This window comes from Dromaius novaehollandiae, chromosome 8, assembly GCF_036370855.1.
Source record: "Dromaius novaehollandiae isolate bDroNov1 chromosome 8, bDroNov1.hap1, whole genome shotgun sequence".
NCBI classification, from domain to species: domain Eukaryota; kingdom Metazoa; phylum Chordata; class Aves; order Casuariiformes; family Dromaiidae; genus Dromaius; species Dromaius novaehollandiae.
The window spans coordinates 8,875,270-8,899,911 of record NC_088105.1 but is presented as its reverse complement, the minus strand read 5'-3'; the positions used below and the strand labels follow the sequence as shown (position 1 = coordinate 8,899,911).

The 24,642-nt window shown below is 36.8% G+C and overlaps 1 protein-coding gene across 9 annotated transcripts in view; it reads right to left on the bottom strand.

Annotated features, from left to right (window-relative positions):
• The window catches only part of RABGAP1L (RAB GTPase activating protein 1 like), a 263,348-nt gene that overhangs the window by 193,777 nt on the left and 44,929 nt on the right, over positions 1-24,642 (bottom strand). For all 9 annotated transcript variants that reach the window (XM_064515591.1, XM_064515588.1, XM_064515592.1 and 6 more), the window contains 7 exons: positions 22,228-22,402; positions 21,219-21,379; positions 20,186-20,296; positions 13,051-13,117; positions 11,557-11,659; positions 9,849-10,015; positions 5,136-5,280 (listed from right to left, as the gene is read on the bottom strand). In XM_064515591.1, coding sequence (XP_064371661.1) covers positions 5,136-5,280; positions 9,849-10,015; positions 11,557-11,659; positions 13,051-13,117; positions 20,186-20,296; positions 21,219-21,379; positions 22,228-22,402 — 929 coding nt within the window. The remainder of the gene's footprint in view (positions 1-5,135; positions 5,281-9,848; positions 10,016-11,556; positions 11,660-13,050; positions 13,118-20,185; positions 20,297-21,218; positions 21,380-22,227; positions 22,403-24,642) is intronic.

The following is a 24,642-nucleotide window of genomic DNA, read 5'->3' as shown; positions in this document are numbered from 1 at the left end:
TCTAGCAATAGGAACGTCTAATTCCTAATAAGCCAACAGGAGGGCAAATCCTTTTCCAAATTACTTTCAAACTACTGCACTTTTCATAGGTAGACAAGGAAGAAAAAGCAGCTACAAAAATGAAGTATCCAAACCATTCAAAATAATCAGTAACATGCTTCTGGACAAGATGCAAGCACCAATTTATTCTCATTTATTACACAAAAAATGTCTATTTTGTACCACAAACTGAAGTGCACTCAAAGAAGAGAAAACTCCCTGAATTTGAAAGTAGTCTTTTCCCCTCATCCTGCAGGAGGAGCGGCCACAGGAATAAAACTAAAGAGCCCATAGACTTCCATGGACTACCCGTGAGCCACAGAGCAGTCTCATTTACATGGAAGTACACGCTGCCTTGAACGCCAGAAAGTCACCATCAGCAACAGATTTTATCAACGAAAGAATCCACACGTACAATGTGTTCACAAGAGACATCTTGCAGGAGTGTCCTGAGGACACCGGAGTGAGCAAGCGAGAGGAGTCTAACTGCATAGAGCGAGCCACACTCGTCTGTTGGGCGCCAGCCTGCAAGCCTAGACCACAAGCGAACGCCGAGGTCTGGGTTACGTGACAGGAAAGAGTCTGAGCCCCTTTCAGGTGTCCTTCCTTATATTCCCCTTACAAAGTAAGGCTGGAAACAATCTTAAAATTCCCCAATTCCTTGTAATTTCATTACGGTTCATACTGGATTTGCAGTATTTTGCACCCACAAAAGCGCTTCAAACTGAAAACATTCAAAATGTTTGCCTTTTTAAAGAGAAAGGCCATGCTTGCATGAGCAATTTTAAACAAAGCTGTAAATATCAACAGAAGTTCCATCATCCAGGGCAAATTAAAAAAAAAAAAAATTAGTCTTCTGCACTCAATTTTTGATATACTAAGGAAGGGATCATATTCTTTCTGGCAGCACAATATTAGCTGCAGAAGCCAACTGAGTGCATTTTTAATAACAAAGGTTAACTTGTAAGATAAGAAATAATATGACATTAGAGAATGGAGACTCATCGAGAACATTCCTTTTCATTTGAAAGCTATACATCTGCATTCTTCAGAAGTACCTGTATTTTAAATAAACACCTCCTATGGAACTGCAACAAAGGTTTCTGCCTAAAGATAGCACAAGGTAGCTATTAGCAAAAAGCCCTCATGAATTCAGGATCTATTAAATTTTAGTCCATTTTTATGACAACAACAAAAGTACTCCAATACAGTTTTAATTGATATTGTTTGGTAGGATATAGGACCCAGCAACATTACTCCGCTTTGAGTTTTGACAAGTAAACAGTTCCTATGAACTGCATAAAACTATTTTTAATTTGGATAAAAATGCAGAGTTGACTATTTCCATACTACTAATGTCATTCTTCTCACTCAGTCATCCTCATTTGCTCACATAACTCCCGATCATAACCCCCTATTTTATCAGAGTACTCTTAGTAGCTATTATTGACTCCCAAAACACCACCTCCTCTACCCCTGCCTTCCTTTCCTTCTCCATTCCCGAGAACAGCCTCTGCCCACTCACATTTGACCCAGCATCCTAATATAGTCTTGCTGATTATCTCAATCATTTAGTATTGCCCACTCCTCACCTACTCTACCCACCCAGGCTTTTTGTGCTGTCCAATCCATAGCGCTCAGATTCCTCTGACGCTTTCAGGGTCCTCTATCTTTTCAATTTCATTTTCATTGTAAAATTTCACCATTTCCACACTGAATTTCAATATGTCACGCATTAATTTTTCTAATATATAGTACCGCTTGCTATTTGTTCTTGGAGAGTTAAAACAGCTAGAGAAAATCCAGACAGAAACCTTTACCCTCTTAATGTTTGTTGTATCTTACTTCTTCTGCTGACCCTTCTTCCTCCTCCAGTTTAATATTTATATAGCATTTCTGCTTATTAAAAGTCAGTAACTAAGCACCAAACAAATTTCAATAGGATTCTTTTGGTTTAAGTCCACTGCTTATGGATCAGTGTCTGCTATACTGCCAACTGGATCCCTGTTCAATTCCCTGATGTCAGAAAAGTAGTGCCTAATTATCACCAGGAAATCTATTGTTTTGGCAAAATAAAGGCACAAACCCAGACAGCACTGCATTCCTGGAAGACACTTGAGAGTGTTCGAGTTGCATTCTATAACTCATGTTCAGAAACTTCTTTCTGGAGAATTCGTAGACACGTTGTCCTCTGCTTAGAAATTAATTTTAAAAAAATAGGTACTGAAACAAGCATTTTCAAAAATATAGTTAGTAAGTCAGTGCAATTAAAAATTGTCTTCCATTGCAATGTGTTAATAAATTGTTTGGTTTTCTTTCTTTCTGAGCATTTTCTCCTATTATGAATTACCTGGTTCTGGAGTATCTGCTAAACAAACCATGTTTAATCTGTATGTAATGAGTCGGAACAAGAGCTAGTAAGCAAACACTTGGGACCATATAAAACTTCAGCCAAAAAAACAAACAAAGAAAACCCTTTAACTAATTTACAATCAGCTTGAAGACTGTGGAAATGGAAGCAATATTTTGTGTTTTTCAACAGAATTGCTCCCATTTACAATGATCCTTAACCTCCTAACTGCATTCTGATTGGAAAAGAAAACCAAATAGACTTATAAAGTAGTCTCTTGAAATGTTAGGTTATAAAGAAATGTTGAAATAAATAAACAGTCAAAGAAAGGTCATCGTTTCACATACGCTCTCAGCAAGCTCTGCTGCTAGAAGAAGGCAAGCGATTCTTCCCCTTCTCATTTGTCAGTTTTCTAGGTCTATAAACTCCTTGTGAATGCTTCTGCTGTAAAGCAACTTTCTCCAATCCTTAGACACACACATACAACCAGACGCTTCATCCTTCCACAGCATCACACTACAGTGAAAAACCTCTGCGCAATTTTGTATTGTTTGAATAATGCAATAAGCAAATAATCTCTAGTTCAACCAATAGTGCTCCACACCTTATTACAAGTTTTTACTCATAATTCAGTGTACTGCTCTCCCTATTGCTGGAAATTGATACTTAAATCCATTTTATTTGAAACCTTTCCAGGTAGCGGACAAATTTCCTCATTATATATTTCAGCCTCTTTTTAAATGATAGCCTGAATTTAAGAGAAAGCTTCTTATCAAGGAGCTTTAAATTTTAGGTTTTACAAGAAATCATTAGTAATAATCATATTTTTAAAAATATTATCTCCAAGGCAGGGAACCTCAGATGACTGCGTTGCCAGAAATATCTACTACAACATTAATCATTTTAAAAAAAGATTTGAGATTGATCTGAAAGATCTGTAAGTAGCTATGCACAATCTTCACAAAGATCTTTGTCTTTTATATAGCTGTCCAGGTGAAAAAATAAAGCTAAAATGAAAAAAAGCTAAAAGCTACAAATGTATTTAGGGAAAATATGACCTCAATTTTCTTTCTTATGGAAAACATCTTTATTCACACACTCATTACATAAGACAGCTCACTGAGGTGTGTGCACATATATACACACACACATTATATACAAAGTTCACAAAAATCAGGCTACGGTGAAAGTAAGACATGCCTTCTTACAGCATTACACAAATCAAACTGCATTATATAGTGCTTTTGAAGTAAATTAGGTAATATTCTATAGGCATGTAGAACATATCTGACAATATAGAAAAAAATAAAGAGAACAGATGATAATCCTTAATATCTGTAAATGAGGACACTAACCTCTAGCCTATGAAATAATAAAGTCCTTATAATGCAATCTGCCCAAGTATGGTAGAAAGCAGAAGAAACTATATGGCCAGGTAGCTACCATCCCTAACACTAAAGAAAAAAAAAGCCTTCTTCCAAGGCTAAGACAAGACTCTGAACTCCAGGGTGTCCCCCCCCCAAATCATAATTAGTACCTTGAAAAGAAAAGAAGGAAAAAAAAAAAAAAAAAAAAAAGAGAGAGAAAGATTTATTTAGAACAACTGGCAGTGACTCATTTAACCTCCAGATCCACTAGGATAGATAACTTCTAGGCAGATAACTCTTAATGTAGTTTCCATGAGAACAGAGTAACATCTGTCTTCTCTTAGGAAGCAGTCTACATTTAAAATACAGAAACTACATTAGGAAGCTAAGAGTTAAACTTAAGTTCATACCTCAGTGGAATACTTTTACCCTGTAATAAAATAAGGTTGTTTTACAATAGTACCAAGAGGACAATATCCACATATTACTAATTGTGCCACATTCATTAAATTCTGGAGCAGTGCTTTACTCTTCTTAGTAAGAAGCAATACAAAAAATAGTTTCTAAGTAATAACTTAGCCTTGTTCTATCAAACAAGCAACAAAACATCTTACTATGCAACTCAAATATCCAGCATGGAAAAGAATACCCACAGATGTCTGAACTATAGAAAACCTAGCCACAAAACCAAGAAGTCAGATCTGAAATAATTATTGTTATGAACAGTAAAGTATTCCCAAATATCAATTTAATATAAAAGCTCCCTTTAGAAAAAATGGCATTTTTACTATTCATAAGTGACACTGGATGCAAGGGAAGGATGACAAGTGGCAAGTGGTAGCCAACCCCTTCCTGCTCCATCCCAAGAATCAGCAGAAGGTTTTCAGTTCAGCAGAGACGACCTGGCTACATGTTTTGTAGATCCTGGTGTCACCTCGGATTCGGTTATTTTTATTTGTAACTGGAAGAGAGTAACCATACATATCTACTTCTGACTGTGTTAATCAAAGGGTACGAATTCGTATCGCATAAACTAATATCCTATACTTACCTATAAGTAGGAATCAAGGAATTTTTCTGCTGTAATCAGCAAGTTTTATGATTTTCTTTTTATAGTGCATCTGAAGGATGACTTTGTAAAACTGTCACAGTTTTGACAGGTCAGACATCCCGATCAAACGTGGCACATAGAAAGTACATTCTGAAGGCTATGGGCTAACCCTCAAAGTAAAGAGATTACAGGAGGCCAAAAGCCTTCAAAAAACAAGGGAAAGAGGTTGAGGAACTGTTTGCTTTGGAAGGGGCAGGCAAATACCATGCAATCGTGAAGAGCAACAGTCCCCATCATCAACTGAACTTATTTGTTTATTTATTCTTACCCTCTTCCGCCTCATCCTCCTGGGACGATATTGGTCCTCCTACACTTGTTGGGCTGGCCAATTCTTCCTCTCTGGCAGACTCTCTTTGTAGACTGACAACTTCATAAATCGCATCTCCAGTGCTTGTGTGGCTTTTCCCTTCAGACTAAAACAAAATATGTATATATGTATTAGGTCCCTCCCATTGACAGAGTTCTAAGGGTATGCCAAAACCAAAACAAAATATACACAAATCTCACATCAAGGTCTAAACAATAGTTTGGGCAAGACTCTACATACGCAATGGCATAAGTAAACTGGCAGCAGTATACAACTTTGCTTCTCTTGAAGCTTTATATTGAGCAAATGCAAATAAAAGTGCGCTATTTCCAAAGCTGCCTCTTAACCACCATCTTAAATACGGTTCAGAACTATGATTAAAAAAAAAAGCTTTCCTTTTTAAACATAGCTATAATGAGATGAGGTCAAAGGGAAATTGCAGCAAAAGAAAAGACTCAAGGCAAAACAAAACCTCTTACCTTTTGAAAGCCAGAAACTGTGAAAAGCTCCTTATAGTGGTTTATTTATAAAAGAACAGAAGAACTCATCTTTGTTACAGAAAACGTAACATGTAATATATTCCTTTTCAATGGGGAAATCTACTGGCTGTACCTTGCTATAAAACCCATAACTGTTTCGAGCCTAACGTATATATATGTCAATGTAGCAGCTCAATTAGCTTGGAAATTTGAGTCCAGAACATTTTCAGTGGAAAGCACTTTGGTTTGCAAAAGTAGTTTTTCCTCTCAGATCCATCTATACAGAATTTTGATACTGTTCAGGGCCAACTACCTCCTAAGTTGAGGTTGGGGGGAGCTGTTTGCTTTGTATTGTTTTTACTTCAGCCTGTAATGGTTGAGAGTTTATCTAGGTCTTTCATGTTCAATGAATCCACTTGGACTTTCATATGAAAAAGAAGTTAGTTACCGTATTTGAAGCATTGGACACACTGTTGGACACATCTGTGCATTGACTGACACTGTTCAAGTTTTAAAGCAAACCAAGTATTTGTTTTTCCTTTGATTTACAGTTCTGAACTCAAAATTATAATAAGTGCTGTGATTAATATACTTGTATAGAATTGTATAAAACTGCAAACTAATAATTGTATTAAATGAACCAGAACCAGTCCAAAACTTTGGGCTACCTTGTCCTTTGTACATTCTGCCTAAATAGCTAAAATAAGGCAATTTTTAGAGCATATTAAGAACATCAAATTAACCACGAAAAAGAAAACAATTTTAGTTAGGGTATATTCATTTTGCTTGAAAAGCAAAACTATGAAAGAGAAATATCCCCCCCCCCAAAAGGAAGAAGTTTAAAAGAAAGTTTACAAAAGAAGTAACAAAAGTGTGATAGCGATGTGTGCCATAAAAGAAACAAAAAAATACCCACAATGTTCTTTCTGCTGGAAGACTGCATGACACCTTTTGCTGGAGAGGTACATAAACTGCCAAACAGCACTTGCAATTTCAACAAGCTGTTGAAATTATTCATTTGGGTAGTTTAAATAGGGACTGCTTGAACTAACACAACATAAATCATTTTATACTGAGCAATTCTTTCTATTGTACTTTAAAGAGATGAATCATTCAGGTCTGCTTCCCTTGCAGCTGATACTCCATGGGAGAAGACAGTCCTGTGTCTCCAATTAGCAGCCAGCTCTGCAGACTGAACTTCTGAAGTGCTTAATGAACTTCAGGAAGTAGATATAAACCCCCTGCATTTTGTAACATTTAGCAGGATGATGTTAGAGCCATTAGCTCTGTTTTATTCTCACAGAACACCCTTATCAAGTAATTACAAAGTTCTTGACTAAATCAATCAAATGTTGATGTCACTAATACTATTAATCATCACTATCTGTAGCATTTGTTTTTGAGGGGAAAAAGTAGCATGAGCTACTATGGCTTTTCCTGAAAATTACAAGAATTACAAAGTCTTCAATTCCTTGGGCATGTTCTGGTTAACACCCATCGAATGCAAATAACCAAACTTATTAAAGCCCAAGTTGGCTGTCTACAAGAATCTGCCTTTATCAGGATCATGTTCTGACCATGAAGATATTTACCAGCAAAAGGGTGATATACACGTAACAATCCTAAATATCACATGGCAAGCTGCATTTGTGTCATTCCTTACATCCGACTGTGATGGTGTGCAATCCCCTCACCAACTAGGGTTCAGACTACTCAATCTATATGAATCTTTCCTCGGGACAATTCTGAATTATCTCTGCCAATAATGGAAGGTCCCCTACACCCCTTGCAAGAAAATACCATTTTATTGCCTCCTTCCTTTTTCAGAATCAGTAATGGATGCTTCTTTACTGGAACCAGCATCTTGCTCAGATAGCCCAGATAAAAAAAATATCCTGCCAAGGACTCTGCATGTTAGAATCTGGAATTGCGCCAAGCACATGCATCAACTTCTCACCCGCAGTCCAGCATATTTGTGCACTAACTACGAACATTAGCATCACAATCTCGCATCGTCAGGCAAACCACAGCACAAGATCCTTTGGCTTGTGTAGAGAAGCCATCTATCTTTGAAGCTGAGACTTTTGATATCAATCTATTTTCAGGTCCTTAGAAGCCACTTAACTCAACTGCTTTCTCAGGAAGTTCTTAAGTGGCTGATCCCAACATCATCTGCAAAGTTACTGTCCAAGGAGTAAGAGTGTCCGGAGACACAGCCTCTTTCAGAGCTATCCGCAGAACATCTACTGCAGTACTAATCCTCCAACTGATAATTGGCTGAATAAAGACCTGTTACATGTCTACAGAGAGACCTAAAGAGACATCCTCCTGTCCATAATCAGGGCCTAATTTCGTAGAAAAATTACAATGATTAAGTGTTCCTTTCCTAAAAATCTGCAGAAAAGTTCCTTGCAATTTTACAGCAGGAAGAAGCGCTTGCATGCATTTCTTTGGGGAGGTGAGGTGCGTGTCAGTCGTTACATTATAAAGGATGAAAAAGAAATAAGAAAGTATCCATATTATTCAAAATTAAAAAGGGCATAGTTGCAAGTAATTTATTGGAAAGTTTCATTGATGTAAGCATCCAACAGCTGAGAATGTAATCTGTTCAAATACACTTTAAATTTACAAATGTAGCTATTCTCTACACCTGCATATGAGAACGGTTGGTTTTCTCAGATTTTCTCAAATTCCAAGTTACTATGTTAATCTCTAGAAGAACTACAGAAACAACACTGCATGGGATTTATTTACTCACTTAAACATTAAACATAACTGCACTTCTGCCAGGTATCATGAATATAGTTTGCTTTTTTCCAGAGCCATTAATGTAGCCCAAAGGAAGATGACAATTAAAATATTTACTTTAGGCTCACTAAAATTAAATCACTCTTCTTTGGCTTCATTAGACAAGAGGATAGCTCACTGTATTCCAAAGTCAGCCTCTACTGTTCATTTTTTGAACCAATACCACAAGATAAGTCTTTGCAGAAAGTAGGTCAACTCTTATTGCATGAAGGTGCAACTGTACATCATTCCAGAATGAGAATGGGAAGACACACATACTTTACATACCTCACCCAAAACCAAAAGAGTCTTTAGCATTCCATTCAGTAGATAACTATTCAATAAACATTACCAAATGAGATGGATATATTATCTCCCAGGGCTTGAGGAAGAAATAAATGCATGTTAATCATACAAGCACAGGACTGGGGAAGCTAACAGAGAGAGAATACACCACTATGCATTAAACTTCATCTTAACTGCACCTCCCCTGTGCAGAATCAAGCATTAATTGTATAACTCAACTTCTGAGTTAAACTCTAAGGGACTGATAATCTGGAATATCTCAGGGGAAATAATTTGCTAAAAATACTTATGTCTTTACTGGTATTAGAATATTTCATAAGGTTATGATTACTGACTTGAAATTACACAAACAGTGCTAATTTAGTAAATAATTGCAACAGTAATTCCGTTACCATCACCTGTCACAAAGGCCTGGGGCAGTAAAGGAAAACAGATTAAATAAAGCAGGGCAACAATTAACCATCAGCAACCACCAGCATGAAAATGTGGCGAATTTATCCATGCATCAGAACTTACTTTTTCAGATAAAGTATCTCTTCCAAATTTCTCTTTTTGAAGAAATCTACCTTCTCAGATACTTTGAAACAACAATAGTGATAGCCTGACTCTTAAACAATTGCAAAAGGCTTCTTTGCCTTTAATTGCTTACATCCTTCCAGCCACCTAATCTCAAATTTCTATGACTTTGAAGGTCAGTAGCCAGGATTTCCTTTTGTTAGATATAAACTGGTTTTACAGTGAGCAATGAAAGAGCCATTTTCTGATTTTACCAGTCAAATGGTCTTGTTTTAGATGTCTGCAGACAAGTTAGATTGCATGAAATCATAAAGTCTTCAATCAGCACATACAGACAAAATTGGCTTAGAGAGACAAACGGTTGCAACTCATTCTAATTCACAGTTTACAGAGGTAGTGAATGTTCTATATACGCTACTTAAACACTATGTACTGAAACATTACAGAGATAATTTGGGTGGGGGGAACTGATGCTCAGGGTTCGTGTTAACTTTTATGGAGCCAGATGAAGGCAGACAAACCTAGCACTCCCATCAACAATTAAAAAAATAAAAATAAAAAAAGCAAACAAAACAACCCACAATACCTGTTTTAGCTTCATGTAAAACGTTTCTGTGAAGGTTTTTCTGCTGAAATACCAGAAACGTTCGTTAGCAGGATACACACGCACAAGAGTCTCCAGCAAAAACCGGACTGGCTCTACCACTTCAGTAACAACCATATCCACTGCAACAGTCATGAATACACGTTTATCTAAAACACAAAAATAAGTCATGTACAGAAAAAGTAGTCAAAGAACAAATTTCTCAAAATGATAAACAGAAATGATAGAAATAAACTTTTGTTGAAACTGAAACCTATTAAACTGATTCTCTTGCACTCATTTTACTTGTCTGAGTTCTATATCCTGTGTGCCTGCATAGATAAGAGTATGCATTAACCAATATACCAACCAACTCTGATAACTCAAAGAGAATCTGTAGGAACAGAAGCAAAATGTCACATACATAAAACGGCATTAAGAGAAATGATTCTTATCACACAAAAGGAAATTACACAGGATAAGGTTACATTTCAAGGTATAAACCTTACATTTGAGGAAATAGATATGTGTAACACATCAGCACCAAGGATCTCCCACATCATTGCCTGTCCTAAATCCTCTCAAAATACTAAGAAACACTTTGGACCATGTTTAATGTTCATGTCCATACTCTGTCAGTTACAAGGACTCAAAACTCTAACCCTCCCACTCCCACACTCTGGGTCAGACCGTCCTCATCAGAGCAGTACCTAATGCTATTTTTAAAGTAAAGCATGGATCAGTAATCCTAACCTATAATAGCTTCATCCTTCTGACACTGAGGCATAACTCAAACTTTTTCAAGTAGTGCAGAATGCAGGATCAACCGACCAGAAGATCCCACTCGAATAGTCCAAGAGTATCTTGCAAGTTTACAGTGCAAGAAAAGGATCACTGCTTCCAGAAGCACTCACCAGTGAGAGAAGCAGTAACCATCATTTTGTGACACAATTGATACCTTTCTTGCAGGAAGCACAGCTTTTTAAAATAAACATTTGGAAAAAGACATGAGGGATCCCCAAGCTCTCTTGTCTGACCAGACCAAAGAGGCAAATGGGCATTTAAAGAAAAATATACACACAAAAACACAAAACCATATCCTTAATTGTAAACTGGGTCAGGCTGCACAGCGAGAATTTTGCCTACATGCTACAAGAAATTAAGAGATTTGAAAATCCAGCAACAAAAACAGCGACAGTGACTACACATACTTGGATATGCCTTTAAGTAGCCTCTGCCTTGGGACAGGAAACCAACTCCAGCTTTGCATCCCAACCTTACATCACTACTATATACTTCAACGCATCACTTCCATCTGCCCCAAATTAAAGGGGATGGAGTGCTATTTGTAAACAACTCACCTCAAAGCTGACAGAAAGAACAGCAACGCCTAGGATTTATGCTGCTTTGCTGAGTATAAAAAGTGGAAAACACTTTCTGCATGCTTAGAACCAAAAATTTTGGTAACCGAGGAGCACACGTGTAAACCCCAAACACTATCTACCAGCACCAAATCAGCAACACACAGCTCAATGAACAACTATTCACAGTTTTACATTGCATATGTTTATATAGAGAAGTGCTGCCTAGCCACAGACTCTTGGGACATCATGATATACGTACTCACACATAGACACCATGATCCCCAGGAGAACGTACATACATCAGATCTATGCCAGGTAAAACAAATTTACAAATTAGATTAAGTTACCTTTAGGAGTTTCTTCATTAAGTACTACGAATGTTGGCACGTTAGGATTCCACATTCCAGTAATTACATAAGCCTTCCCATCAGAACTCTTTCCCATGGATTCCTAAAAATAAAAACATTTTGGATTTTATTAGTCATGCTTAGAGACCAAAAACATTGAGTGCTGGGAGGCTAAGAACTTCAAAGTAAGATTGTGTTTACTCTACAGAGAACACAACCTGAACAGAAAACATCATCTAATGGACTGAGAAAGGATATAGGGGAAGGAAAGAAAAAGAAAAGGGCTACACTACGTAAGGAGCTGAAGACAAGATAGCATTAACATGCTTTCTTTCAATGCTTATTATAATGGAGGTCTTTGGGGGACATCAGCCATTCTGTTTTTTACTTTATGAGCATCTGAGATGGTTGTTAGCAGAGAGGATCAGTTATAAGAGACTCGCCTGATGAAATTAAACGAGCCATGGAGTATAAATAGAAAGGATCCAGGATAAAACCTTAACAGAATAAAACCTTAACTCCAACCCAAAGATCAGGCTGATTGGTTTTTTTACTCTGAAATTATACATCTGCCAGTTTTTTTTTCCCCTAGTTGCTCATGCATAGAGCTACATCTGTAGGTACTCTTATGGACTGGAATACCAGTTCCTAAGTCAGTAGGAACCTACGATTTAAGAGCCAGATTTCAGGATAATATGCAAAGTCAAAAGAGCCACATATGGTAATGTTAGTAACATCAATGTGTCTAGATTTGATTAAAATAATGTTATGCTATACATCTCTTATTTCTACAAATCTTTCTTACAGACTTGCCAGGAACAATTAGAGTATGTAACTTACATATATGGACTATTACTAGTATAAGCCAAGTATACATTTCCTGGACTTTTCTGGGAGAGTTCCTATGGATCCAACAGGCCTGTATGGCAGCCTCTTCACAGATAAAAAGAGGCTGATGTTCCTACTCTACAATCCAATTTATAATATATTTAAATATTAGTGATCGAGTGCTCCAAATTGAAATGAGGAGGAGGATGTGAAAGGAAAATGCATATTTAAAGGTATATGCTATAGCCGAGAAATGAACTAATCAGCTAAAACATCCAGCAGCTAAATGTACAGACTTAAAGACATGGATTTGAATAGGTAGCATATACAATAAAAAGTATTTATTCCTATTTATTCCTATTGCAGAAGCCAATTAACTGCCCTCCATAACTCATTATAATTTATTCGTATTCTGTAATCAAATAATAAAACTGGAAAATCAGAAGTCATGTCAACAAATAAAAACAGATCAAAATAACCTACTGTATACATACAAATATACCAGTATTTGCATATCCTACATCTGACAAAATAGCTAAATAATGATAGCTAGAAACATTAACATGAACAAAGAAATAGACTAAAACATAACATTTAAAAACAAAAAAGATAAGAGTTCTCCATCATATCTATCTTACTAAATGGATTATGAGAACTCAGTATTACCATGTCCAGTAAATACATGTCACTGTTCTTCACATTTCGTCCAGGGCTTAGTAGCATCCCAAAGCATCTGTGAAGTTTTTTATAAAATAAATAAATAAATAAATAAAGATATTAGCTTTTCAAAATAAAAAAAAATTTCTTTAACATAATAGCACAACTTCCTACCGCTTTTAGAGAAAACGTTTCCTAAATTTTTCTTAGTGTTCTATCATACACAATCAAGAAACCTCAATATAAGTATTATAGAAATGACAATGAAATTATTCTCCAGAATAATGACGACAAATCTCAGCTGTGAGCAATCAAATATTCTTAAAGATTATTTAAAATAGAGTTTAAAAATATCAACTCTTTCACATTAGTGTGAGAAACTGGCAAGAAGAAATTCAGTCTCTCGTTAGTCTATTTTTAAAAATTGTTTTTATACAATTATATGAAAGGTTACAATTTTCATACATTGTATCCCCCATAATGTCAGTAGTCCTTAAAAATACCATCTGTTAAAAAAGAAAGAAAAAAGTCAAAAGATTAAAAAGTGAATTTAAGATTGACAAGGAAGTACTGTACATATATCTGTATTTCATTGACTCAAGGATCTTCATAACTGAGTAAGTTGCACTGTGGACGCGTGAGACAGTAAACCTAGGTTTAGCATGCCTAGAACCACATCAAAAATGCCACTGCCCCATGACGCAGAGTGCTAATCCAGTATAAACTGTCAGGCTTAATTTTGCCCAGACAGATTCTATACCACCTCCCTTATTTTCAGCATACACCAAGAAGTGATCCAATAAGCCACAATAAGCAGGCAATGCATCTTCCTTACACCCTTTCCACAAGACCAAGATCACTCTTCTTCTCTTCAGACACAGGGCATGCTTTCTGCTTAGGTTTTAACAGCATTTTGACAATCAGTAGTTATCTCAGCCTGCATGTTTGTTTATACTTACTGATCATGTAATGGAAATTATAGCCCTTTATATTGCTTTATTGCTCTCATTCTATTAAGGAATGCAAAATAGTAAAAAATATATTTAAATTCCAAATTAGACATTCCAATAGGAATCCCTAGTATTCCCCACCATTTAAAATGTTCATATATAAAACAGTATACCACAGCTTCTGCCTCGAACAGCTCGCAACCTCAACAGGAGAGACAAAGGAAGCTTTATGCCCATTTAATAACACTATGAGATTAGTTTGCCACAGAGGTGGTAACCAAGCTAGGCTCTCAAATTCTAGTCACGTAGCAAGAAAATTTTCTTGATACTTATAAGAGTAAAAGAAAAATAAAAAAGGCCAAAACATTCTTAAGCAAGACTTTCAGTCTCTCCGAAGACTGAAGGTACAAATCCACTTTTGAAGTTTCTGCAAACCACCTTTATCTTTCTCTCCTGTGAGCACACTCCAGTATGAATAAAAAATACTGAATGGAAATACGTATTTATAACATAAGTTGTAAGCCATTGTTCGCAGACTTTTTAAAACATTAGATCTCAAATGAGAAAGAACTTGAAATAATTTTATCTCAAAATGTTATAAAAAACTCAGGGCCATATATCAGGGTGTTTGCTGCTGAGAGAATTTTCCCTCCCTACAGCTCAAGTCTCTAATAACCAGAGGTAGCACTGTTCATCACTGACCCACAGAACACCCCAAACCGGGAGGGATTTCTGTAGGTGATCTGGCCCAACCCTCCACTCAGAGGACCACCAACTTGAGTCACACTGTTCAGGGCCTCAGGTCATGTGTGCATGGCATGTCAAGTCATGAGCATCTCCGAGAGCAACCTTTCTGAGCAACTTGTTCCAATGCTCAACTCCCCTCGCAGGGACAAAATTGACTCTAATCCTATCACTCTGCATGTCCAAGAAGAGACCAGCTCCACCTTCTTTACACCCTCCCATTAGCAGCACCGAGCCAACGATAAGAGACCCCATTCCCACCTTCCCTAAGCGTGAAGGAAACCAGTTCTATCATCTGGGCAACCCAGTTATCCATATGAAAATTTGTATTTCTCAGCAAATACAGATGGTAAGACATTATTCGAATGTTCACAGGACAGCAATGAAGACACAGCAGTTTCACAGTTTTCAGGCAGGCACAGCGTATCATGGACACAGATGTAATAACAACTATTATTTGAGAAACGCTATATTAATTGTAGAAGACAGTCTTAATGTAAGCAATTACTACACTACATTGTAAGTTTGTCCCTATTACATTTGGGCATATGATTTGCTTTTTCCCCCTCGTTATAATTAAGGTAAATAGTAATTTACATCCAGAAGTGTACTTTTCTTTCCCCACAACAGATGATCTTTACAGTCTCTCAATACTATAGAGACTTAAAAAGCAAAGTGGTAAATAAAACGAGTAGACAACAACTGAGATTTATCTATACAGCATAATGCAGCAGCATGTAAAACCACCAAGGTAGCCAGGATGCTAGGGCTTGTACTCAACCACAAGAACAAGCATCTCCGTAAGGCTAATTAGATCTGGCAGAACATTACAGCAAATTGACTGTACCATTTTTTGTTCCTGAGGTAGAAATAGCTCTGAATGGGCTATAATTAATAATAGTAGAGAGCTGACCAACTTCGGGTATATCTGCTAAAGAAAACTACAAGGCCAAGGTTCAGCGGCAGGTAAAATTATCTGTGCTTTTGAAAGACAACAGCTCACAGGATCCCGGCTCTTGCTGTGCTCATCTCAGATGCACACAAGTTCTGGCGTATGCCAGCCGAAATCTTTGAGCAGTAGGCTTCCAAGAATCAGGAATCACAAACAGGTAACCCCTGCCTCTCGCAAAATAGGTACTTACAGTGACTGGCAGCACCTTGCTACTGGAAGAGTTAGGGCTTCTATTCTCACTAAGTTCAAAAGAGCAAAATGAGTTGAAACAAATTCACCCTGGGTTGCAAAGGACTTGGATATCATACAACCAGTTGTTAACATGTTCGGCCCCTAATCTGAAGAGTAAAAACAGCCACAAATGTTACCTTCAGAAGAATGCCAACCCCCAACACACACCCAGGATTCAGAATGATCTGCTTGGACTGTGGGCCTCAGTCTTTCCATTTCTTATGTGCTGGCTTGTCTGCTCTTAGAGCTGGCTACCAAGTGCACCGTAGGTGCATTACTCTATTTAAATGCAACAAGTTAATATCTAAACCGGTAAAAAAGCAAATTGGAATTGTCCTTCACTAATATGTGTTTCCATTTATATAAATACAAATGTTACACATGGATCAGGCCAGTGGTATTAAGTTCACGTAATCTTTAAGAGTTTCCAGTAATTCTGACCAACCAGCCAATATTCTATACATCAGTTGTAAGTACTAGACCTCAACCAGTCTCGACTTTAACCTCAGGTATACCTACCTAAGTTGGTATAACTCTGTGTGAATAGTATTATCCTCTGTTAACTCCCACTGTTAACTCCTCTAAATCACAGCATTCCACAAAGATTCCCTATCCTAGAGATGTGATCTATGCTTTATTCACAGATGAAAGGCTTTACTAAATCTTTGTTAGAATATACATTGATCGAGCAACCAAAAATATTCTGCAGACCTGTCCTATTACACACTACTTTCCCAAATGACTCAAACATACAGGTTCACATATGCACAGACACTACAGATTGAACAGCACACTGTACCTTTACCGATCCTGAATATAAACATTCATACAAACCCACAGCTAGGCACTGTTTTTATTACAGCACATGAATGCAGGGCTGTACTTTGAACTCTTATTAAGGGAACAGAGAAGAATACCAAATCCTTAGCCCAATCCAAAAATGCACTGAGTTAAAAGGGAGCAGACGCGGTCTGTGCAGAAGCAAAGATGTCAGCTCTCTCTCCCCATATTTCAAAGTCTGCCCACCCAGTATTTGCTGCTGCAAAGCTGGTCCTTAGACAACTTCATGTGTGGGAGCACACCGTCATGGTTTTCATTCCAAGAACTGGGCATTAGTCATTCAACAATTTGATATACCATCACAAGAAGCACTGCTAAGCTGTGAATGGGTATTTTATAGCCGAGACATTTACAGATTTTATTTTTATCAACATTAGGAGAAGGCAAAAAATTTACCCAGCCTTCGTTACTCTGGCCTGCCAGAATTTTCTTCCTTAAACTCCACACACAGCAGAGACTTCAAAACCCGCAGTGCAGGGCTGAACCTATACCAGGCCAAACATGACTCAAGCCCAGGAGACAACGAAAAAAAATTGTTTCTTTACCTGCTTTTACCCAGATAAAAACAGACAAGCCCCAGGTCAAACAGACCACAAGGTAAGAAGGGCCGCAGTAACTCAGCTGGGGGTAACTTTCTCTCTCAGCCTATCCCTGCCATAGTCCCTACCTGAACACGGGGTAGGGGAGGTGCTCACAAGTTTTTCAAGCGATACCAGGTTTACTTTTCTCAGATCATCAATAAAGATTCTGCAGCTCTTTAGACTGAAGACCAAATCCCTTCAAAGTTTCTCTAGAAAATTTTTTCATTAGAACTTCACTCAGAATTACTTTTGAAGATGCATTAAATAGCTTAGAAAATGGCTACCTGATGTAACCTAAATGGATATTTCATTCCGTTTTTTATAATTATAATATTATGCCGTGTAAGGACATACACTAACTTACAAGCCTGTGCATGTCCTGTCAATTAAGTAACTTGAATCAACACCGCTTGCAGTGATAAAAATAACATCCAAATTGAATCGCTCTAAATAACATTAAGATAAAAGCTAATTTCTAATGAAGGCAGTTTCATTTATGGACAAAAACAGGCTTTCACACTTGTCCAGGTACCCCACAGGAAAAATGCTGTATAACAATCAACACTGAGTTTTGTTATATAATTTAACATTATTCAGAAATACTTAACACACACAGAGCTTATCATTCATGGAGTGAATAATCAAGCCAAAATTATTTTTAACTAAAAACAGATTGAATATAGGATTTTTTTAAAGTCAGTGAACAGCAAAAACAATTTTACAAATCAAAATCATTTTGATAAATTACATTTTGCTGTATTTATATTACTTATCTGAAATTTTAGTTTCATTTTTGAAAGCAGAGCTTGAAAGCAAGTGAAGAGATAAATCTTAGTTTGGATTTTTGATTCTCCTGTTATCTTGAGTTCTCTGTTCACTAAAACTGAAACCTTGTATTGTTATTCTTTTGATAATATTGCCACCTGGTGGTGTTTCCTATTTTTTAAATTCGGCTATTGAGAGGGAATTTTCTATTTTAAACTAATACGATAACTACCTCTACTGCGGTAACAAAGGGTCTATTATTAATGAACACATTAACTGCTACTCTTCAAGCACGTGGTCTGCTTCTTGTGCACATATTATTCTGTCCAGCAGGATTCCCCCTCATTTAATTTCCAGGAAACAAACAAACAAACAAAAATAGTTCACTAACCAGTCCTGAATTCTTCACCATCACACCATCATTTAAACACTAGAATCATATTATAAAAAAATCACAGGACAATCCTACTGGTCTTGAAGACTTGACCAAAAGACGGCTTTTTCTAACCAGCAGGCTGAATCCAAATTTGAACTATTCCAGTACATTGATCTAATAGATAAATATTCTCCAGATAAATATTCTCCAAGGTCTAACATAGCTAATTTGGTTATTTTGCGGCACATTCTTCCACAGCTAGGGACCCATCTGGATAACATCAGGGGAATAGGGGCTATCCTCTAAGGCTCCAAGCAATCCAAGCATGACGCTGAGCAACTTTGCTCTGCTCAGGAATTTTGGAAGCCCACAGTACATCAAATGCACGAATTGCAGCTTCCCTTTCAGGATCAATGAGGCTCTGAGAAAGAGCCCTCAAAAATTAATACAGTAGCTTGTAATGGAATTACAGTAAGTCTTTATAAACAAACATGGACTAGGATCAGAAAGAACTGTATAAGCACAAGCAACCAGCCTGAAATTCCCCTACCCCTTTACACATTGTTGTAGCTACTAGGAAGAAGAGACATCCTTCCTGCTTTGATGCAGGACGTTCTGAATTTCTGCAGAACAGCTTCTTCCAGGGACATCACACAGCTCGCATCCAGGATACCAGAACTAACAATGGTAGGTCAAATTACACAACACTATTACTTAGACCATGTCAGAACAGGCAAAGCAATTAGGAGCTGCACTTAGGAAAAAAAAATAGGGAAGTTTCACTGGCTCCAAACAACATAGCTACCCAAGCCCAAGCAGCAGCTTGGTACTGTACCTTTCTCAAGTAGTCTCATAATGAGGAGAGTAAAACGCATATGTAAGTCGCTTCGTCAAAAGAATACAAAAGGCACCTAAGGGGACACTCTCTGGAGAAGTGCAACAAACCCAGCCCCATTTATGAAAGATGCTCTGAAACACAAACCACAACTGAACACTTCTGTGACAGTCAGAAGTGTTTGTTGATGTTACCAGCTACTTCGTTCTGAACATCTGAAAAACAGTACTAAGGCATGATTCAGTGACGGCTATGCCAAGGGCAGAATCATATGGCTTCTAAAAAAAGTGGAAGTGATCCAACTACTTCATAATGCACAACTGCAATTCTGTATGACACTTTCTGAAATGTGAATACTCAGAAATGAAGTCAGAAATTTCTTCCATACCAAAGTTCTAAATACGTTTTTTTTTGTAAATAAGCCTTACAGAAAGAAAAAAAACACAGGGTCCAAACTTGAAGATGAACAAATTCTCCCAACTCTGTGCAGGACATATTAATCTCCAGATTCTTGGTAGATAAAAGGTATATCTATGAGAACCTCCTGCTGACATCCTTGGTAAATCTGAATTCGATTGCTAATCAATCTCTCTAGCAAAAAGCAGCCCACACACTGACCTAGAATCCAACACAGCTTTTACAAGCAATATGCTTTGGGTCAGAGGGAGCAAATATTTTCTTTTTGTTGATTTTGAGAGCCAAGCTGCAAATACTTCTTGATTCAAGCAATCACTTTTTTCCAGCAAACTGTTTTTTTCAGGCTTGCTCTCTACGTTCCTTTCTGTCACATATCTTGCAAAGCTGGGAAAAAGTACATTAAATACTGTTCTCTCCAAAACTTAACCTACATTATTTTTATATCAATCTTACCTCTCAATGGCCAGTTCTTTGTTTGAGAGTTGCTGGACCGTAATCACCACTTTCTTCTCAATTCCCTGTTTAAGTTTGAAATAAAATTTCTCTCTATCCTTTGGCACAGGGCTAAAAGAATAAACAAACAACTTTCCTTAACAAGGTATAGATGATTACCTGTTAAATACAAAAGAGACAGCAGTAACCTGCTTAAACTCTATATGCCTCAGCTCATTTTAGAGCCCTTCTCATCCTTTATTCATATCAAGTTAATAAGCTGGCACTGAAGAAAAATGATTACAAGCTCATACTTAGAACCCTAAATGTATGAAGGATTTATCTGACCCACATATCCAAAGTGTAAGCTTTCTTGGGTTTTTTTTGTTTGTTTCTTTTTTAAATCTTTGCATTCACAAAGTTATCTCCTCCAGTTTATAATACTGACTTTGAAATGATAGAAAATAAAAGATATGCTGGATATGAAGTAAAAAAATAAAAACAACACTTTCACAGAATTAACTCTTCTTATTAACTCTTTCTTCCACTCCAAAAATGTGGTAATTAACAGTTAAGTAAAGGCTATCTTTCAAGTAAGAAGATTTTGTTTCTCTGCCCTCTCTAATGCTTAGAGAAGTTTACAGTTTTCTAAACTGTTAGTAAATTTGGAATTTGTAGCTTAAAAAAAAATCAAAACAAAAGGAAAAAAAGAGAACAATAAAGTGTATTTATTCAGGAAAACTGGTTTGATAAAAGCTTGTAACTCACTTCCGATTACCTTTTTCATTTACACAGGCCTACCTTGACTATCCCTATCAAAAAATGCATTTTTTAAAAAAAGTTAACTTGAAAAATGGATGCTTGTTTTTAATCTTTTTACTGAAAATATACACAAAGAAAACAAGTGAATAAAAAGCGGAGCAATAGCTTCCTGTTCATAAAAGTCAACTAAGGAAAAGCCAAATCGGTTTCACTACCAGTTAGTTGCGCATTCTGCAAGTAGATACATGCTGTTTCAAAAAGATTTCTACTTTTCACTCTCCATTCAGATTACCTAAAATTTCCTTTTCCATCATCTTCTTTGACTTCTAAGGAAACACTGAAAGTGTACACATCACTATCTGGAGTAGGAAGAACAAAGTCCTTAACATGATCAGATGCTTGTTTGGAAGAACGTTTGAATGCTGTTGAGAAACTATATAAAATTCTGCTGACCTGCAGAAAAGCAAGAGAACAGTATTATCTTCATAAATACATGCACATTTTTTGTAGTATTGCAGTGTATTATCTTCAGAAATAAAGTCTCAAGTATATGAAAGTTTTTGAAGGTCAGGTTATCATCACTTGCCTCTTCTGCTGGAAAAAAATCACTTGCTGTCTTTTTTTTAAAATAACCCAAAGCATTCAGGTCAGGTTTAATAACCAGATAAATTCAGTAAAACCTCCTATATTCATTCAAATCACATTCACTTCTGATGTAACGCTTAGTAAGTTAATACTTACTACAAAATGGCAATGCAAATCATCAGAGAACCCAAATAATGCATTTTTCAAGTTGTGTATTTAACAATACAACTTACAGTTGTTTTTTTGCATATGTTGACAATCAAGATTTCTCCTTTTTCAGCCTCTATTTGTCCACTCTACAAAATCCTTTTCTCTCAAAATACCATCTAGTTCTTCCTTAAATATCTAGGGCAATCTGAGTAAATGCAAAATGATCCCATGCAAGTCTCAAGGTCTACCCTACAATGTTCGTCTGAATCCCACCCAAATGAGGACCAAAAAAAAAAAAAATTATTTGTCTTAAACTTAGGTTTCTAAATCTTTCCTTTACAGTGTATTTTGGTATCTGAGATACTAAAAGAAATTTTTAGTTTCTTTTAATTACATTAATATTCATATATAACTAACTGCACATTCTGTAAAATCCATTATCTATGTGTCAAATAATTTAATCTTTCAAGGTAATATACACCATTTTCACATCTGGAATAACTTTTTTACAAAAAACCCTTCCATGCTTTTTGACAAGTCATCAGAATATAACATTTCAGACTTACTGCCTCTTTAATCTCACAGGAGAAAACATGAATCTGGAACTCTTCTGTTCCACAGCTGCTTTCAGTAAATGCAAAACAGTCGCTCTCTGAACTCCCATTTTGTCCACGCACACAAAACAATACCTTGTAGATTGGAAAAGAGGCTATCTCCACATTGCTTGATTGATCTATTATCCTGTCAAGGGAAGGAACAGCACAAAAAGGCCAGTCAAAACAAACAGACCTAACTAAAAGATCTTTCTGCAGTTAGATAAACAAGTATCTAAGTTAGATAATCAAGTATCTAAAAGCGTAACTACTACTAAATTCAAGTATACGAGAGGGGCAGTAGGGACAGAAAGGCAGGGCTTTCCAAATTTAAGATGTGAATATTTTTGGTTGCAACACTGTCCTAATTTTTTTTTATATTCCATACGAAGAATATAGTACCTCCATCTGTATCATACAGTAACACTGAACGACATTGCTCTGCAAACTTTCATGAGAAACAATAGTAGTAACGTAGAAACCACAGCAACTGTGAAAAATAGAATTTCCATAGAAAGAAGAAAATTCAACATTATAAAAAGATTAGAATCCCTGTTTTAGAAAGCATTATTTACCTAAAATTTAAAGCACTATATAGCTTAATAACAGCTTGCTACCACCTTAAGGTGAGTATTAACCGTAACAACTTTGTTTAAAGTACGAAAGATGTAAAATCCAATCTGCAGTCAACTTCTGAACTATTGATTTATTTTGCCCTATCCTTTAAGCTATTTTAAGCCATGTTATAGAAAGTAATACAGAAAATTATATCTACCTTTTCAAATGGATTTGTGCTCAAAGATATATGAAAATATTTCCTGGCTCCCTAAATCATCTTTATAATCTCACAAAATCTTAAAAGACCCGCATGTCTATATCAAATATATTAACTCCCTTGAAACTCCTCAGGTGCCACACACTTTTGTCTGTTCTTTAATCAAATTCTGAAAAACACTTAATCATGCTGGAAAACCCTAGCACTGAAAAGTGTACACAATCAACCCAAATAACAAAAATTGTATTTATGTTTCTTTAAGAAACATGCTACAAGAAAACTGTATTAACAATTAAAAAACAAACCTAGAAGCACCAGTGATAAGAAAAGATCACAGATACAACAATCTGCGTATAGTTCTATCAAGATGTAATTGCTACACTAAGGAAAAAAAGCCCCACCAGCTACATAATGCTGAGGGTTACCAAGGCACTGCCTGTGTACAGGGTCATGCTCTGTGTCACGCTGCGGGTGTATCTGTACTCAACCACTCAAACTAGATCAGCTTTGTCTCACTGACACTGGCAGAGTAGTTACCCGACTCCCTCCCACCTAAATGCCATCTACATAGATCTAGACAACAAATTTCAAAGAACAGTTACAGCTGTGCAGTTCACCTCTGCCTTTTGGCTACATTCACACCAAGTGTGACTAAGCCCCAGCTATTTGGAACAGAATCCAGCGAGCCCCAGGAAGGCTTCAGTGTACTGTAATGTTGGTGGGACACGTCAAATGCCCCAGGTGGCAACTCTCTGGATGTCAGGAAAGCAAGCATTCCTCAAAGACGACACTGATGTCCCTTGAACTTTGATAGAGAGTATTATCTCACAGGTGAATTCACCTTTACAGTTCCATGCAGATTCTTGCACAGTCCTTCACTTAATGGTGCCCTACACAATTAAAGATCAAAGGATTTGCACAGTTTCATTTGCAAGAAAACAACTTTCTTGAATGGCTGTGTTGTCTGTGTAAATAGATACAGCACACCTAACACGTATGACAGTTGCCATCCTGAAGACATGCAGTGTAATTTCCTAATTCAAATGAAATATTGCCATAACCTCAAATGAAATCCTAAACGGGGTTCAAAAAGCAAAAGGAAAATAACGTATGTGCTTGAAGGAAGCTCCTTCTGTCTTTCCGGGCAAGATGACAGTCATCACAAAGGCAATTGCTGAAAAAAGAAGAACAATGAATGTCTTCAAAGTTCAAATGGCTAATTCATCAAGAAACTAAGGACAAGATTTAAATTAGACAGAGAATCCAGATTTCTCACCAAAATATCATAGGAAAGGGAGGAAACCTAATCAGGTCCTTCAAAAACCTCAGTGCTGGAGTGAAAGAATCCTGAATACTGAGATACTCTCTACTTCTGGTGCAAGACTGCTGCCAGATGCACCATTAGTGCACCCTGATTAAGATCCCTGGACTCTGTCATCACTAATTAAGAGCACCTTCTCACAGGGGACAAGTAAATGTTCTGTAGTATCTAGAGACGATCAGCATATGCATCACGAGGTAGACGCAGGGGAGACTTGGGTTTAGCATAAAAATGTCTGGAAATAGAGACTAGCATCTCAAGCCCTCAGCAAGAATGGGAGAGTGCCTAAAAG